At 40.8% G+C, this 20,055-nt stretch overlaps 1 protein-coding gene across 11 annotated transcripts in view; it reads left to right on the forward strand.

The window, feature by feature from the left end:
• DMD (dystrophin) overlaps positions 1–20,055 on the forward strand; it is a 2,108,520-nt gene that overhangs the window by 1,558,528 nt on the left and 529,937 nt on the right. For all 11 annotated transcript variants that reach the window (XM_075916549.1, XM_075916586.1, XM_075916651.1 and 8 more), the window contains one exon: positions 13,000–13,117. In XM_075916549.1, the coding sequence (XP_075772664.1) occupies positions 13,000–13,117 (118 nt within the window). The remainder of the gene's footprint in view (positions 1–12,999; positions 13,118–20,055) is intronic.

A 20,055-nucleotide genomic window follows, 5' to 3' on the forward strand; every position in this document is an offset into this window, starting at 1 on the left:
AAGAAGTTACTATAAATCATGTTTAAAATTATATGTTAAAAACATCTCATAGAAATATAATCCTGAGGGTCTAATGTGATAGAAAAGATCTAAGCCTTCAAGGCCATCCAACCCCTGTAATGCTACAATACAACTTTGACTCTGCCACAAGCCAAGATTTAGAGGATGGTTGACCTGCTGAATAAAGGCAGTTCTACAATCCTCACCCCTGAAAAGAATCTCTTCATATTTCAAAGTAAGGCACTACAAGTGCAAAGAGCTCCTTCACTCCAAAACACCTCCACTCCTTATCTTGTGCTTGTGCTTCATTTCAGCCATCTGGAAGGTATTAGCTGACCAACAGTACTGAGGCAGGAACCAGCTGCTTATGGGATTTTTATTTAAAAGAATGAAATGTGTACAAGAGCACAATATTCATATCCCTAATTATTATGAGATTGTGGGGATCAGATATACTCCTACCCTAATTGCCAGAGAGTTGGGCACCCCTGATAATGTAGGGATGCCCCACTGATCATTGTTTAATTTGAAGCAAGTATCTTTAATTCCCTCTTTTCATTCTAGTTAAAACTGTCAGCTGACAGACATTTGGGACTGCATACCCCTTTTAAAATTATTTCCAGCAATGACTGATTGGCACATTAGAGAGACAAGGTGGGTGGAGAAATATCTTTATTAGACCAACTTCTGTTGGTGAGAGAGACAAGTTTTCATGTTTACATAGAGCTCCTCTTCAGCTCTGGGAAAGGTATGTAGAATGTCACAGATAAATATAAGGTAATGAGATTGTTACTTTAACATAGTTGTTAACATATTTCAGTGGATCATTCAAGGTGAAGCATCTCATTAATACCTCTTCAATCATCGGGGTGAAAAGAAAGATGGGAAGAGCAAATGAACAAATGCCCAGTTGACCAAGAAAGTCAGGTGTGCTCTCCTTGGGGCACATGAAGGAACATTGATGGGAGCAGTGATGTGAAGAGCAGGGCAACAGGGACTCACAGGATTAGTCCCAGCCTTAGCCAGTGTGGAGCTTGTGGATGTCACCCCCAGACACAGACACAGGTGGCATGGGATTCAGGGGGTCTGCCCCAGCAACGGGCAGCATAGGACTCAGGCACTCAGCCTGCGTGGCTCAGAGCTGGTGTGGTCAGCCATAACCATGGTCAGCACAAGGCTCAGGGGTCAGCCCCCCTCAGCTGTAGGCAGTATGTATGGTGGTAGCTCTTGTGAACCCTGCACAATGGATGAAAGTGGTAGTGGTGTGTGTGGCTCAGGCGAGCCCTGGTCCTCCTGTTTTTTGGTCAGGAATTATGGTCACTCTGATATAGATTGTTGTTGTAAGTTCAGTATCTCTATCTAGTCCATGTTTTTTAATGTCTGGCAATGTTATGCATATAAATTCATACACTCACCTTTTGAAAGTGTTGTGCAAGTTTCCTTTGAGGACTGATGGGCCAAATATAGCGTGAACATTTTGTGAAAAACATTCACTCACTAGTGAAGTGGTATGTCTGCACCTTTTGCATCTGTTGTTCTGGCTGGGTCTGGTACTGGTGCTGTTCTTAGTTGATGCATCCTGGGCTGGGGGGAGCTCTCTTGTGATGATATTCTTTTTATCAGTTTCCTATGTGAGTTCAGTCAAGAGTGTAGCGATTATCTGATCTCACCAACATAATTGTTTTGGGACACTTATGACACCAGATGTCGTGATGAGCATGTGTAGGGATGTTGATCATTGCAACCATGGAGATATGTCTGCACCTTTTGCATCTGTTGTTCTGGCTGTGTCTGGTGCTGTTCTTAGTTGATGCATCCTGGGCTGTGGGGAGCTCTCCTGTGATGATGAGGTTGGGGGGGTTATTTGAAAGCCAGAAGAAGGGGTTCAGGAAAGATTTATCTCAGGATGGGATCCTTACTGGTTATAGATTGTAATTGTTTGATAATAACGTTTATGGGTTCCAGTATAGGGTAATAGATGATAAACTAGGTGGCTGCATCTAGACTGGCAAGTTTTTCCGCAAAAGAAACTGCTTTTGCGGAAAAACTTGCCAGCTGTCTACACTGGCCGCTTGAATTTGCGCAAGAACACTGACGATCTAATGTAAGATTGTCAGTGTTCTTGCGCAAATACTATGATGATCCTGTTCGGGAAAAAGCCCTCTTGCGCAATGTAATTGCGCAAGAGTGTCAGTGTAGACAGATAAAAACTGTTTTGCGCAAAAAAGCCCCAATGACAAAAATGGCAATCGGGGCTTTCTTGCGCAAAACCGCGTCTAGATTGGCACGGACGCTGTTCTGGAAAAAGTGCTTTTGCGCAAAAGCGTCCGTGCCAATCTAGACGCTCTTTTCCACAAATGCTTTTAACGGAAAAACTTTTCCGTTAAAAGCATTTGCAGAAAATCTTGCCAGTCTAGACGCAGCCGGTATGTGTGATCAGATGGGGTTTTATTTCTGTTTTGAAGTATGTTCTTTTGAGATATTTGGGAGACCATTCCTTGATTACTTCTCTGTTGGAGTGTCATTGAGATATTTGGGAGACCATTCCTTGATTACTTCTCTGTTGGAGTGTCATTGTTAGGTAAGGTAATTTTCAGTGTGTTAAGGTTTATATCCCTGACTTTCTCCTTTCTCTTTGGGTGTGTCTAGACTACATGCCTCCTTCGACGGAGGCATGTAGATTAGCCAGATCGGAAGAGGGAAATGAAGCCGCGATTAAAATAATCGCGGCTTCATTTAAATTTAAATGGCTGCCCCGATCTGCCGATCAGCTGTTTGTCGGCAGATCGGGGGAGTCTGGACGCGATGCCCCGACAAAGAAGCCTTTCTTCATCGACACAGGTAAACCTGGTTTCACGAGGCTTACCTGTGTCGATGAAGAAAGGCTTCTTTGTCGGGGCATCGCGTCCAGACTCCCCCGATCTGCCGACAAACAGCTGATCGGCAGATCGGGGCAGCCATTTAAATTTAAATGAAGCCGCGATTATTTTTATCGCGGCTTCATTTCCCTCTTCCGATCTGGCTAATCTACATGCCTCCGTCGAAGGAGGCATGTAGTCTAGACACACCCTTTGGTATTTGAGTGCCTGGCATTAGATAACATTTATCAGTGTGTTTGGGATGGTTCCTGGGTCTGTGGTATGGTGATCCATGGGTTTCTTGTATGTAGTTGTCTATAGGGTTCCATTGTTGAAGTTGACTGGGTTGTCCAGGAAGTTGATACAAGGTTGGGATCATAATCAGTTTCACAAGCCCTTGACACAAGTTGATACAAGGTTGTCCTGGCTGGGGAGCCCCCAGCAGCAGCAGGTGGGGAAGCCCAGCAGCGAGAGCCCCAGGGAGAGGAGCTGGCAGCAGGGCTGCCAGCAGAGGAATATTGACCTCCCCTTGTCTGGCAAACTCCCTGGTCCAGAACGGCTCAGGTCCAGAGGGTGTCAGACCAAGGAGGACCAATCTGTATTAAATTGAACTCAGGAGAGGAAATTGTGTGTTTTTAATAACATTTTGGTTCTATTGAAATATGTAAGTCAGTTTAGCAAAGCTGCTAGATAATTGATCTAGCCTGTTGTAAGTAAATTAACATGGAACTGTTTAATTACTGCAACAAAATAGTCATTTTTAAAAAAGACTCTACAGAATTAAATTAATAAAGTTTTATTATTATGCCATTTTAGTTTTAAATTTGCAGCATATGTAAATGATCTTTTTCTCTTGTATTCTGTTTCTGCTAAGTGAAAAGAAAACAAATACAAAGTGTGCTGGGGTGGAATAATTTAACAAGCCTATTTTGTTATGCAAATACACTGTAGGTGTTACAGATGTACATTTTTGTTAGCAAGCTCTCTCCAAAGCCTGCTAATTACAGTCTTCACAGGCACATGCATTACATTTGGTAGATTTAGAGGAGAGGCCAGCTCGTAAATAGGTTCACAATATCCCCTGAAAGGTTGCTGTTTAAATCCGTGTTGAGACAGCTGTGAAATTCTTAAAGCAAGTTATCAGTTTTGTCAGATTTCATTTAGAGTGTATTACAAGTTAGAAGGCAGATAAACTTATTTCTCAGCAACCTCTTTAATTGAATTCTGAATTGCATAAGCCAAGAACTTCATAAGGAATATGCAAAAGTGAGTGGCTTGATAAAGAGGAGAACAAAACTTTTTTCCCCTTCTGAATAGTTATTGTTTAAAAATGTGTGAGCTGGGGGCATTGGTGTTACAAAGTCCAATGAATAAAGATTTTAACGTATTAGCTAATAGCATATATGAAAGGCTGCAACTATGTTAGTTATTCAATCCACAACTACATACCCTCTTTACCATGAGATGGTCTTGAACTGATATGGATGTTAACAAAATGGTATCTCCATTTCCTGGGTGATGATGAATACCTTCTCTAAATCTCTGCACTGCCACATACCTCATTCACTTTGGCCCTGGTTTTGAACCTACTTATGTACTACAGTAAGGTGCTAAATTGCTAAATAAATACATAAAAAAAGATAGCAGATATGGCTATAAGATGTATCCATACTGCTGAAGGGCCTTCAATAAAGTTGTAGTGTTTTACCCATGTATTAATTCAGTTTTATGCCATGTAATTCTATCAATTCCAGTAAAGTTATATCAGCGTAATACACTGGTGAAATGAAGCTCCTAATCTCTGTAAAGAGAACATACAAATCAATCACAACCTAGTAAAGCATGGTAAAGCCAACCACTTGTGGCTCTCTCCAGTTAGTAAATTAACAGTTTAATGTCCAGCACTAGGTGAAGAAAATCCATTTATAGCGTGGGAAAAAATTCATTTCTGCACCAAGTGGTAATCAGCTATAGCTGTGCCAAAATAAATGCTTCAGAATTAATACCACCAGTACCACTATGTAAACATATACATTAATTTAATAATGCTGCCATGAAGACAAACCAGAAGCATAGCTTAAAGAATAGATAGATTTCAGAAGTAACACATATACATTTCAAAACATAAGCCTGGGATCAAAAGTGTTTCACTTGTCTTTTTTTATAACCTCAGTAAACTTTTAAGAGCATCGTCTTAACTGCCACATATCCAGCTGGTACTTATGTTCACTAAATTTCTCCCTTCCAGATTTGTTTTTTCGATTCCTTTTTCAGCTGATTTACACTACTTGCTTCACTTCCTGACTTTAGCAATTTGTTCTGTATTTCAACCACCCTTTGTGTAAAGAAACCATAAAACTTAGCGGCTTGAAAATTGGATTTCTCTTTTGAGCAATCACTGTCCACAAATGTGGAAAATGTGTTAGAAGTCAGTAGTGCCACTTTTTAACAGAGATGTTTCATATTTGAATCACACCTCTGCATTATTGTGGTGTTACAACAGGCTGTTAGACTTAAATTCATAAAACAGCTCTCTGGAAAGAAAGATTTCAAGCTTGGGGCCTTTGAAATCAATGGCCTGATTGACCACCATGTTGCTCCAGCTTAAAAATATTTATTTTCAAATATAGGGCCCAATCTGAAGGTACCAGTATTTCTGGTTAGTTCACTGCAACAAATGAAATGAATATGAGTTTGTAGGTTCAAGATTATTCTGTGGAAAGTACTATGACCATCAGGATTATAACAGGATGCAATAGTCAAAATAAATGTTGAAGAGTCAGATTCCTCTCTGTATACCTCACAGCAGTTATGTTTCAGTGTTTATTTGTAGCTCCTGTGATTAAATTGAATAATGTAACCCTTAGTATGCCACATGGCAATAGGTTAAGTGATAAGATACAAGACAATATAAGACCATACAGAGATCTTTGTGCTGGATTAACACAATATATTTGTTTAAGAAAATTTGTTTAAAGTGTGAAATTATACAATTTGAATACATTCATATCAGAATCTATATTCATTTTAGTATTTTACATATTATTTTGCATTTATATTGTAGTAGCTTCTAGAGATCAGTCCAGATACCGTTGTGCTGGGTGATGTATAATCATGGAATAAATGAGAGTCGTATTAACATTAAACATTCTGACACCAAGAGGTTATTCTGACTAAGGAGCTAAATTTTTTCATAATAAGAGTTAAAAATACAGTTTACATAGTTTACACAAGTTCTGTGTACTTGGAAATACAGAAATGCAAAATCTCTCACTATCAGTGAACGGCTAGGTGCCTTGTTTGTTCTATGGACAGTTTAAAACTTTTTGACAGTTTCTATGTATAAAACTGATTTCTAATTAATTTAATATTCTTTTACAATCCTAACTTTTATGGTATTTCAATTTTTAATAACAAGTGGTATTTGTTTTCTTGAGTTGCCATTTTCAGGCAACTGTTTATCGTAGTCGGACCTGCTGCCACCATCAGGATGACACTATGAATGAGTTTCATTTGTCAACACTATTGTAACAATATGAAGCAATTCATTCAGTTATACAGCTGTATAAATGTAAAGATTGCTTTGTTTCACTTTCAGATCCAGTTTCATTATACTGAATACTTTCTACTTATGCCCTGGATTTCGAGGGTTCCTTTGAAGATTTCAGAACACCCATTGCTACTGATTTATATTTCTGAAAGCTGTGTAATGTTAGAAGACAATTGAAAATTGTCTGATTAGCTATTTTCCATCTTAAACTAATGTTCAAAGGTCTCTCCAATCCAAACACTTCTTTCAAAGCAGGTGGGTGGGTGCAGGAAGAGAGAGAGAAAAAGAGAATCTGTTTACCCAGTCCAGATGACTGCTGTGTTCCTCCTTGCTAAAGATTCCGTTGCAGTTACTGCTGTCAGGCTTACCCCCTTCTTTACTTATTTTTCTCAGCTGTTCTGACTGTTGCATGTACTCTTGTGTTTTATTGAAAATATTTAATATGAATATGACTCTAATTTATTCCATGTTTCTACATCACCCAGCACACGAGTACCCTGATTGGTCTCTAGTAGCTACTAAAATAAAAATGCAAAACAATAAGTAAAATACTAAAATGTATTTCAATTTTATAATTTGATACCTGATGCTTAAATCTATTGTGTTAATCCAGCACAAAGATCTCTGTGTGGCTCTTATGTTTTCTCATATCCTATCACTTTTAACCTATTGCCATGTGAAGAGGAGGCATGTAGCACAGGAAGAGTTACATGACTCAGTTTAATCAGGGAAAATTACAAATAGATAATAAAACATATCTGTAGTGAGGTGTAAAGCGGAGAATCTGATTCTTTAAAATGTGATTAAACAAAGTGCATTTACTTGCACTTATCTCTTTTAAAAATTCAAGTGGTTGTGCTTCTATTTTTCAATATACAACAGGGCAGGGGCAAGGAGGGGCAGAGGGGGAATGTGTAGACACCCCATTTAGTAATTAAAATGTTGGCGGGTGCATGGAAAGGCAGTACACCTCCCAAATGCTGCCACCCATGCAACAGGGCTTACCTATATCAGAATGAGCATTTTAGAATAAATTTGATTGTGGAAGGCTTTGAGCCAGAGTGCAACATTTCATGAATAATCTCATAGGTGTAGACCAAAACTGAGGAAAAACGTCAAGGTTTTCTCTATTCAGGCAGTTTCCCTCAGATCATTATGTGGAAAGAATGGGTTTGCACATGTGCATGCATACACCTTTCCTGTCACTGCACAAAAAGCTCATGGTTGACCTTGTAAAAGTATTTGGAGTGTTTCTTTAAAAGTGGGTCAGGAATTTGGGCAGAAGATGGCTGGCGGAAGTATGGGTCAAAATCTCCACACTGAAACAGAGAGAAAGAGAGCAGGGTGAAATAGTTTAACAGATATAGTTTCCTCGTTATTTAGAGCAGGGGTCTGTAACCTTTTCAAACCAAAGCACCAAACTACATCATAATTCAGAACAAGCGGTCAACAAACAGCCATATAAGAATGCCCATTTGCATGACGTAAAACATGAAAGTTAATATTAGTGATAACTGACATAAAGATAAATGAAACTTTGTACTCACTGACTTTATGTAATGGAACTTCTGTTGCTGCATCTTTTTGCATGTTTCTTTGAAGTTTACATCATAACTGGTCAAATTCAGCTTCATGCACACACACACATTGAAGGCCAGGCTGATCTCTCTCTCATTTAGAGAAAGTTCTCAGAGTCAGAAGAAAGGGGCACTTCCTTTGATTTTATACTCCTGTTATGTATTAGGCTCCAGATTCTGCAGATTAATGTATTGTACTGGTGTCAGGACTTCAGGGCCATTCCTACAAAAAATACAGGCTAATTAATTTAGAGTAACGTTATCTGAAATGCCACACATTCAATGGCAGCTCTTACACACATGCTTACATTTAATTGACTGAATTTTTATATTCAACATCATTTAGAGGCCACTGTTGTTTAACTTCTCTTGCTTTTTTGCTGGCAACCAAAAATGTGTATAAATGCTACATAGATTTCTTTCTTGTTCTGTGGGCAAACTTTAAGGCACTGGTACTTAATTCCTGGATTTGGAGAGAGATGCTGCTTGTAAGCATCCCATATGCAGCTCTTGTGGTGTCCTCTGGTCTTATTGGGAATGTCTACACTGCAGCGTTATTTTGAAATAACAAAGTAAGCCTCTACACAGGAAGTCCGTTATTTTTAAATAATATGGAAGAGGCTGGAGCTCCTGAAGATGCAGGCATTGTGCACCTTCCCCGACCACCTGATGTTGATGTCAGTGAACCGTCCTTGGTAGTCCATGATGGCCTGCAGGACCATGGAAAAGTACCTCTTCTGGTTGATGCAGTCAGATGCCCAGTGAACAGGGAGATGGATGGGGGTGTGGGTGCCATCAGTGCTTCTACTCCCCCACAGTTGAGGAAGCCCATGGCGGCAAAACCAGGGGCAATGGGGTCCATGTCACCCAGGAGGATGAGCCAGCACAGCAGGATGGTGTTGATGGTCCTCACCACCTATAGAAGGACACAACAGGGAATCACAGCATTGCTAGAGGCCTTGGGAGGTCCGTGAGCCCAACCCTCTTTCCCCCACACAGGAGGCTCAACCCCATCTCCCTGTAGTGCTTTGTGAAGGAGAGACTGGAAAACCTCTGGGGAAGGGAGCTTCCACCACCACCACCCTTCCCGAGGAAACCCCATTCCAGTAGTTCACCTCTCACTCAATAACATGGTAAAAGCACCATACTTGCATGACCGTGGCCCCAACAGTCGATATCCCCACACTGACCTGGTTCCCAACAGAGTGGTAGCTGTCTAGTATGGTGAACTTCCATAGAGCGATGGTGACCCACCTCTGGAGAGGGATGGTAGGTCATTTGCAGTTGTCCTGTTGCTTGAATGTGGAGGGAGAGCCACTCACACAGCTCTAGGAAGGTGTCCTCCTGCATGTGGAAATTCTGGTACCTCTGCTGGACGTCTCACTGCTCCATGACAATCCAGTCCAGTTGGAGTTGTGCTGCATGTGGAGAGAGGTGAGGATTTGTCCTGCAATGAGCTGGGGGTCTTGCTCCTGCAAGCTCATGAGGACAGCCTGCAGTAACTGCACTAGGAGGTGCGGCATGAGGTCCAGGAGCTGGAGACTGCTTTGCAGCAGCTCTGGCTCTATGGGTGGAGTGCTGTGGTGTCTTCAAGGGCATCAGAGCAGGTAGTGAAAAAGCTTTGCTGTCCCTCAAGGAGGTAGACAAAGGAAAGGAGCCTGATCACAACAGTACGGGGGGTCCTTTAAGTTTCAGATAGCCTCAGAAAGCAGCTACAGGAAGTGACTGCTGTCCTGATGTCCTGCCCAAAGTGTTTTGGAGGGGCTTTAAATGCGATAGAGACTCCAATCTTTCTAGACACTCTGTTTCAAAATAACTCAGCACTATTTCAATGGGCATTTGTAGTGTAGACATTCGATTTTGAAATAAGCAGTAACATTGCTGTGTACACAGAACCTACTGTTCATGTTTTCAACCAAAGTGAGAAAAGTGCTCTCTTTGCTGTTCTGGATATGTGAGGTAGTCTGAAGACCAAAGACTTGCATTGTGGAGGTGTCCAGCATCCATTTCTGGCAGGAACTGTTAATCATTTGATTATTTCTTCCAATCAGTTTCCAGGTTGAAAAAAAAGCCATGGAAAAGAAATAACTCTTGCCTTGCAAAAGACAAGAGAGGAAAGGAGAAAGGATATTTAATCAGATGAAGATGGATTGCTAAATGATGGAGTCTGTTTTGTGATTTTTCTCTCTATATTAGCAATGTGTGTGATGCAAACATTGATATACAGCATCAGAACATAATTCTGATTATTTTGGAGGTTATATAATATTTTGTTGACTGTTTGGCTCTTCATCTCTTCCAGACTGAGTGTCACAACTTCAGAAGCACATAATTAAATAGAGAATGTTAAGAAATAAAGTCCATTGGGGTACCATATGTTTGAGTGCTCTCACAGAGACGCCTCATAAAAAATGGCACTCTGAATTATATAATCTCCCCATTTTAACCAATCTTTACTTTCCACCTGTGCCCAGTAAACAGTCTAACCAACATACAAATGGGCATAATGCCATCCAAACACATGGGTAAGAATGTGGGCTGCCAAAACCATTAGATTTGAACAGAGCCTGCACTATGACAGTTAGGGCAAAAATCCCAGGTAGGCATATCTATGCACTTTTGCTATACAGATATGTGACACAGTTAAAAATTCAACTAATTACTAAAGAGCTGTGTAATTATTTAAATGGAATAAAACCCAACTCCACCTATTTAGCTTTTGACATATATTACTGAATGAGATGCACTTCTCACCCTCACCTTGTCTTGTCATGTGTTAGGCCTGTAGCTGTCACCTGAGATGGGAATGTAGTCATACAATTCTCCTACTCTTTGACAGGGTCCTGGGTGGTTGTCCCCCAGTATTAATCATGTTTGTCACAGCAGGTCTGACTTAGGCCAAGACCCTGCAGTTCTCTTCCTTCTGGGATAATTACAATGCTAAGCAGTGACCTAGTGAACTTCTAAAAGCAATGTATCATTTATTTAGAAGGAAAATATTATAGAAAAATATAAAAACAATACATCTGTTTATAGGCATGCCTCGCTTACTAAGTATCTAACCATCTCCCACATGGGAACTCTAGAACGACTAGTTCCTTATAAAAGAAATGAGGTTGGTGAGTCAATACTGATTATTGAGCTAACATCTGCAGGTAGAAGGTGCACACTTTTCAGCTAAACCGTTTTCTTCTCTGAATCAGCATGACTCTTCATTAGATGATCCTTGTTAGACAAAATCTGCAAAGCCCCTGACAACACAACTCCCCTTCTTGGGGATCAAATCATTTTTACTCTGTTTACAAACCTTTTGATTTCCAAGTTGGCCAAAATTGTCAAAATAAGCTTGCATCTTCCTTGGAGATAGGAGGCATGGTCCTTGAAACTAATCATGTTTCCCATGGTCTTTCAAATCTTTGCTTGTTGTTCTGATATGGGAAGTTGTTATGCGTTGCCTTTCTGTTTGTTCTTTTGTCACACCCTGGTGATCTAGCGATCAATAGAGTCACACATGATTTTTTTATAACCCAGTATACAACAACTTCACCTTAAAGACCTATTTTACACATCAATATTTATAACACTGTTATATACCAGCACTCCTTCTATCACAGCGTGGAATTTGTAGTAGCTTATTATGATATCTATCTTCTCTTTTTTTGTGCGTAATTCTAGACTAGATTCTCAAGATCAAATTTCCAGAGCTTTACATATGTGCATAAATGATCACAACTACATGCTACCTTTTTGCAACATAAATTGTAAAGTATCAAGAGTGAAAAATCATTGTAAGACATCAGCAATCTTATATTGGTCTTCAGTGTTCATAAAGACTGCATGACATTTCTGCTGAATAGGCCTAAAATATTAAAAGAAGGGATTTTTTTTTTAGTAAAGATCTTTCCCTCTTACAATAGTTCCATATAATTGAATAAGAATGAATCTCAATACAAATTTGATATGGTTAAACTGCAAATGACTGTACAATCTATCAGTTGTACAAAATGATTTCCTTTTTATAGCTTTATAACAGAGATGTAAGTCTCTAGTAAATTCTATAGGCTGATTCAAAAAAAAATCTAAAGAATGATTACCGCCTTCTGTTACATTTTGTAGTCCCTTCCTCTAAGTGTTTTTATGAATAATACTGGATATTTTTCCTTGTGTGAATTGCAGCAACAGCATTGCTTGTTTGGGGTTTTTTTTTTTTGTTTTGTTTTATTGTTTTGACCAAAGTTTTATTTATTTCATGTAGCATAGTCTTTCTGCTTTAAATCAGACTTACCTTTTGCCCTTCAACTTTTCTAAATCTCCCTCATTAACATATTCAGTACCACACAGCTCCTTCAGCACTTGTCCTCTTTTGGGAAGGAGGGACTTATAGATCTAGTTCCATGGTGTCCAACCAGTTCTGAAGCAAATTAGCCACACTCAACTGGCCAAATAGCCACGTGGTTCAAGCCTCTAGCCACACTCAACTGGACAAATAGCTATGTGTTAGTAGCAGGTCTACTTTCATCTCCATAGGTTTGCAACATAAAAGAGCTTTTGTATAATACATGCTTGCTATCCATGGAAATTTGCTGAACCAAAGAGTAACATTTTCAATGGGGCTTAGGCTCCTTACTTAAGTGCTTTTGACAATTTTACCCAAAGAGTTCAGTGGAATTCACAAAAAGAAAAAAAGAGTACACGTTTATATGAATAATGAGAATATTACTATCCTCGGGTAAGAATAATTAAGATAAAAATGTATAAAGGCTCGTGCTTCAGGACAAAAAAATAATCATCACTTTGCTGTGGTTAGGAAGAAAATTCCACCTTGAGGCCTGTGACTGTATGATATTCTAGCATGTGGGGTGACCCATTCCATTAAAATACCCAGAGGAGACCAGTGGAGAAGGCTGAACACCTGGTCTGGTCTGGTACAGGGTAGTATTCAGTGACAGTGAAATACAACTGGAGCTACAGTACTCTCAATTTTATGTGTACACTTTTTTTTTTAAACAACCAGGCAACACTACAGGAATTGGAGCAAAGGCATCCCCAACTGGAAGAACTTATAACGGCAGCACAGAATCTAAAAAACAAGACCGGCAATCAAGAGGCCAGAACAATCATTACTGATTGCAGTAAGTAGTGATTCTGTTACCATATAACTCTCCAGGCCAGAAATAGAGAGGATGTTGCAATAATAACTTTTAAGCGTAGTATTTTTCAATGTATGTTGCAATGGGAAGTGGAAAATACCTGTTTTTATTTGGGAGGTAATTTCATTAGGGTGAGAATTTTACAGAAGGGACATAATCTTTCAGAGAAAAAAAAAGAATAGTCCCACTAACCTTCACAGAAAACTTGCACTGAGCCCCTATGGAAGATTTGATTACTTCCCAGTCCCCCCATTATTTTCTATGTATATGTGAATTATTTCTATGATAATCTATCAAATAAGTGGTACAGCTATCTGGTGGCACGGTAGTAAGTGGGCACTTCCCCTCACCATATTACAGTATGTTGATTATGTTGCATACCAGTTCCTAAATCTGGCCCTCATATTTGGAATATCATATAGGGTACATCTAGACTACAAGCCTTTTTTGAAAGAGAGTATCTAGACTGCAACCTCTTCTTTCGAAAAAGCAAGCCGCTTTTTCGAAAGAGAGCACCCAGGTATTCTGGATGCTATCTTCCGAAAAAGCCCTGTTTGCATTCAAGAATGCCTTTTTTTGAAAGAGCACTTTCGAAAAAAGGCATTCTTCCTCGTGAAATGAGGAGTACTGCCATCGAAAGAAAAGCCGCATTCTTTCGATTTAATTTTGAAAGAACACAGCTGTAGTCTAGATGTAGGTGAAGTTTTTTCGAAAAAAGGTTACTGGAGTCTAGACATAGCCATAGAGATTCCATTTAAGGCGTGTGATATGAAACACTAATGGTATCACATAAATAATTCTCACATACTGCCTTGTTGTTGCTGAGACCTGAAGCACAGTGTTGATACGAGAGAGCCTTTTTTCCATATTTGCTTGCTGAGCAGAAGTTGTTAGTATCAGAAGTGGTATGAAAGAATTTATTCTCCTAACAGATTCTCCCCAGCAGAGTCCTGTTTGCATAAGAAGCAGCACTTTTGAGTAACTAGTTCATATCAAATATATGTAGTTCTACTGTCACTAGCTTGAGCTAAGATTTCTGTATTTGTATATGTATATCTATCTTCACTTGATACATATAGTCTATAAAGAAATGTAATAGTGATAGTCTCTTCCGCAAATGCAAGCATTAATATGAACAGTGTGTGCGCCTAGAGTCCTTTTTTATCAAAAAACAGTTTTTTTTTATTATTATTTTATTTTGTTAATTAAAATATTTTAATGTACCTGAATATCCATGTCATTGGACCTATGAATGTTCTCCATTTTTTCTTCCTGATTAGAGTAAATGTCCTCAGAGAGTTTTTGACCCTGTCTTCTGAGGCAGCAAACTAGATTTTTGAAAATGTTATCATGTTTGGATATTTTCTGTTTGTAGAATTTTAACTACTAAATGGAATTTGGAAGACTTACTTATATATTTTTGAATTTTAAAGAGTGGACCAAATGATAAATAATTCAGAAGTGCTATTTTTAGAAAAATGCTACTGTACATGGATTAGGGATGTTAGCCTATATGGGTATGTCTAGAGTACATGGCTCTGTCGCCAAAGCCATGTAGATTAGTTTACTAGACATACCCAAATGAAGCGGAGATTTAAATAATCGCTGCTTCATTTAAAGTAAAATGGCTGCCGTGCTGAGCCGATCAGCTATTTGTCGGCTCAGTGCGTTAGTCTGCATGCTCCGCGGTTGACATCAAAGGCATTTGTCGACTGCCCTGTTATGCCTCGTAGGATGAGGTTTACCGGGGCGGTCGACAAACGTCTTTGATGTCGACTGCGGAGCGTCCAGAGTAGTGCAGCCATTTTAATTTAAATGAAGCGGCAATTATTTAAATTGCCGCTTCATTTGGGTATGTTTAGTAAACTAATGTACATGGCTCTGGCGACATACCCTAGTTGTTTAAACATTGAATTGATAAACCTGGGCTTATCGGTTAATCCTAATCACTACATGCACCTCTCCTTTGCTACCTCTGTATCAGAGACAGCATGGTGGGGGGAGGGAGTAGCCGGTGCCCATGGGAAGACCCACGGAAATACTTGTTTCCCTCCCCACTGCCTCCCACATAGGCAGCAGCATGTGGGGGAAGAGCATTCAGGAGCCACCTCCTCTTCCCCCCTCCCCACTGCCTCTTTATTAGAGGCAGCAGGGGGTAGCCAGGTGGGGGCTGGTGCTCACAGGGAGCCAGTTTAAGAGCTGTCTCCCCACAAGCACCAGCACCTGCCTGCCTCCTCCCTCCAATGTTTAACTGCTAAAAAATCCAGCGGTTACATGTTTACATAAATATATACTAGGTAAAATTTCTAACATGGATAGATGTCAGAATGTGACATTTATGAGTTATCTTTTTTTAATATATGCTAACTATGTGAAACTAGTTCATATTTGCACAAATATTTTCCTGTATATTGATCTCTTCCTTATATTAAAAAGAGTAAAGCTCCTCCCTCCAGTCTAATTCCTGAATTCTTAGCCTATTTGTGGATGGTGATAGGAGGTTTACTTCCTTCTGAGAGTTCTGTGAAGAAGCCCCTTGCACATACAGAGATGATTGCAGGAACCTAATGAAACCTAATTAAAGATTTCAGGATGTGATTCGGTGTGAAGAACAGTTGAGTGGCTTGTCAGTGGCTGCTGATTCATTTCAAGCTTGTAATATTTGGTTCTGTTAATTGTTCTACTCACCCTATAGCTTCCTGTGAAAGTATCAGACAATGCAATATTTTGTTCTAAAATAGACACATCATCTCTTTTGTTTCAATAAGGGAACAAATTCTGTAGTCCTTTGTCAGTTTTTCTCACTCCTCATAATGAGGGGACTTTGACCTAAATAAGGATCCAGGAAAAAAACCTGGCCCAGTATTGCTTAGAAGATACACAGCTCTGAACAAACATTAATTAAATAATAAACCTCATAATAATTGCATTAGATGATTAAATATGTATTTTCCTATTGCAGACATAGCAATGGAGTCATAGAAACTGAAGTGTTTTATTCAAAGAAACACAGGAAGGGAATATGGAAATAAAACTCAGAAATATAGCTATCAGGAGAAATGATTTTCCTGTTTGCTATTCATCCTGAAACACTGTAAAAAATGAGATTGCAATTTTGGCAGAATCAAAAATGTCAGAAAAATTTTGTTTCTGTTTGAACAAAAACTGCCTTGTTCAACCAAAAATGAAAGATTGTTATGCTGGCAGATTATAACAAGTGTGGCTCCATAGGGATCAGTTTGGGGACTGGCTTCTGTTCAACATCTTCATCAACAATTTAGATAATGGCATATAGAGTATACTTAGAAAATTTGTGGATGGGTGTGTCTAGACTACTGAGTTTTGTCGACAAAAGTGGACTTTTGTCGACAAAACTATACCTGCGTCTACACTACTGCTGAGTTCTGTCGACATAACATCGACAGAACTCAGCAGTTTTGTCGACGCTGGTAAACCTCATTTTATGAGGCATAACACCTTCTGTCGACAGAGTTCTGTCGACAGAAGGTGTTATTGCCTGTAGGGTTGCGTCTAGACTATAGGATTTTGTCGACAAAGCAGCTTGCTTTGTTGACAGAACTGAATGTGTCTAGACGCTCTATGTCGACAGAAGTTTTGTCAACAGATACTGTCGACAAAACTTCTGTCGACAAAACCATGTAGTCTAGACGTACCCGATGATACCAAGCTGGGAGGGGTTGCAAGTGGTTTGGAGGATAGGACTATAATTGGGTATGTCTACACTACAAAGTTAGTTCGAACTAACGGACGTTAGTTCGAACTAACTTTAATAGGTGCTACACTAGCGCTCCGCTAGTTCGAATTTGAATCGAACTAGCGGAGCGCTTAGTTCGAACTAGGTAAACCTCATTTTACGAGGACTAACGCCTAGTTCGAACTAGCTAGTTCGAACTAAGGGCTGTGTAGCCCTTTAGTTCGAACTAGTGGGAGGCTAGCCCTCCCCAGGTTTCCCTGGTGGCCACTCTGGCCAACACCAGGGAAACTCTATGCCCCCCTCCCAGCCCCGGACCCCTTAAAGGGGCACGGGCTGGCTACGGTGCCCGTGCCAGGTGCAAGCCTGCCAGCACCCAGCTAGCAGACCCTGCACCTGGCACGGCACAGAGCCACCCACCCGATGCCCCCCAGCCCACCCCCTCTTGCCGGGACCAGGCTGGCGGCTCCCGGGAGCTTGCCCTGGACCGCAAGAGGCGGGCACCTTCCTGGGCTAGTGTGGACATCGTGGACCTCGTCCACGATCTCCGCACTAGGCACAGAAAAGTGGCAGTCTAGGGCAGGAGAGCTGCCAGCCTGGCCACCCAGGACCAGGTGTGCATGAAAATCAAGGGGGTCCACTGAGACCCCCGACACTGAGCCCTGAGCTTACAATGGCCGTACTGGGTCAGACCAAAGGTCCATCTAGCCCAGTAGCCTGTCTGCCGACAGCGGCCAACCCTAGGGACCCTGGAGGGGATGGACCGAAGACAATGACCAAGCCATTTGTCTCGTGCCATCCCTCTCCAGCCTTCCACAAACTTTGGGCAGGGACACCACTCCTACCCTCTGGCTAATAGGACTCCATTGACCCAACCTCCATCACTTTATCTCACTTCCCTTTAAACTCTGTTCTAGTTGTAGCCTTCACAGCCTCCTGCAGCAAGGAGTTCCACAGGTTAACTATTTGCTTTGTCAACAACAACAACTTTCTCTTACTAGTTTGAAGCCTGCTACCCATTCCTTTCCTTTGGTGTCCTCTAGTCCTTCTTTATGGGAACTCAGGAAGAACTTTTATGAATGCACCCTCTCCACCCAACCCCTGCTTTTAGAGACCTCTATCCTGTCCCCCCTCCGTCTCCTCTTTTCTAAGCTGAACAGTCCCAGTCTCTGTAGCCTTTCTTCATCTGGGACCTGTTCCCAACCCCTGATCATGTTAGTTGCCCTCCCCTCTTCCAGCCTTTCTCTTCCCCTCTCCCACCTCCTTTTCCCAGTCTCCCCCAGTTTTGTTCAATAAAGACAGAGTCAATGTTGGAAGAAACGTTATCTTTATTTTGTACATCAATAAGAAGGGGGGCTAGGGAAGGGTAAGTGGAAGGAGGTGAGGGAGGAATGGGGTACGAGCCCCCGATGGGGAGGACTGGGCTGGCTCTGCGGGCTTCTGGGGGTGGAAGCTCTCCTGCAGCCCCCCAATTACTCCCTCTCCCCAGATGGCAGCCTGCGGCAAGTGCAGCCGGGCTGATGGCCGAGTGGTGTGATGTGCCCAGTGTGGGCACTCAGGGCACTCCAAGCCAGAACTTCTTTGCAAGCGGGGCACCCCTTAGAACTGTGTGTCCGGGGTGGGGGTCGGGACCCTTTAAGCGCAGCCCTCGGCTAGCCTGAGACAGCATCTCCATGCTCTAAGTCCTCCTTTTATGCCCTGCCGGCACTGCTTCCGGCCATCCTTAAGCCCTGTTCAGAGTCCACTCAATGTGGACTTACTAGTTCGAACTAGCAAAACGCTAGTTCGAACTAGTTTTTAGTTCTAGATGCGTTAGTTCGAACTAGCTTAGTTCGAATTAACTAATTCGAACTAAGTTAGTTCGAACTAACTTTGTAGTGTAGACATACCCATTCAGAGTAATTTGGACAAACCTGAGAAATTATCTGAGGTAAATATAGTTAAATTCAGTAAGGACAAATGCAAAGTATTCCTCTCTTTTTGAAAGAGCCACATCTAGACCGTGGTTTCACTTTCAAAATAGAGTTTAAAAAAAAATGCCGTGACACAATTATGCAAATGAAGCATGTGAAATTCAAATCCCAGCTTCATTTACAGTTTCAATATGTCTAATTTACATCCCTCTTTCAAAAGAGATTTATAGTCTAGACATAACCAAACAGAACGGGAAGTGACTGTCTAGGAAGGAGTACTGCAGAAAGATCTAGGTGTCATAGTGGACCACAAGCTAAATATGAGTCAAGAGTGTGAAACTGTTGCAAAAAAGCAAACATCATATCTGGGATGTATTAATAGGAATGGTATAAACAAGACATGAGAAGTAATTTTTGTGCTCTACTCTCCACTAATTAGGCCTCAATTGGAGTAGTGCAGTTCTGGGCACCACATTTCAGAAAATATGAGAACATATTGGAGAAGGTCCAGAGAAGAGCAACAAAAATGATTAAGTATGAAGGGTAGCAGTGTTAGTCTGAATCTGCAAAAGTGACGAGGAGTCCTGTGGCATCTTGTAGACTAACAGATTTATTGGAGCATAAACTTTCGTGGGCAAAGACCCACTTCATCAGACGCATTAATTAAAAATGATTAAAAGACTAGAAAACATGCCCTCTGAGGACTGAAAGAACTGGACTTTTTAGTCTGGAAAAGAGAAGACGTAGAGGGGACATAACAGCTTTCAAGTATCTAAATGTTTGTTAAAGGAGGAGGGAGAAAAATTATTCTTAAACTTTGATGATAAAATTTAAGCCATTGCTTTTTCTAGCATGGGAGGTTTAGTTTGGCCATTAAGAAAAACTTTCTAGCTCTGAAAGTGGCCCTAAGCAATGGAATAAATTGCCTAGGGAGGCCGTGATGTCTCCATTAGTGGAGATTTTTAAGAGTGGGTTAGATAAACACTTGTCAGGGAAGGTCAGATGTCACTTGGTTCTGTTGTGAGTGCAAGAGATGTACTTGATAACCTCTCATAAATACATCTGAGAATGATATTTGCTTTTTTGGGACAGTGTTACACTGTTGACTCATAGTTAGCTTGTGATCCACTATGACCATCAGATCCTTTTCCGCAGTACTTCTTCCTAGACTCTCCTTTCCCATTTTGTATGGCTACATCTAGACAGTAGGACTATTTTGGGATACCAGAAGTATTTCAAAATAGCTATTCCACATTTTTAAATGTGCTGGGGCATGCTATTCTGGTGTCCCTGTA

This window comes from Pelodiscus sinensis, chromosome 1 (assembly GCF_049634645.1).
Source record: "Pelodiscus sinensis isolate JC-2024 chromosome 1, ASM4963464v1, whole genome shotgun sequence".
Classification (NCBI taxonomy): domain Eukaryota; kingdom Metazoa; phylum Chordata; order Testudines; family Trionychidae; genus Pelodiscus; species Pelodiscus sinensis.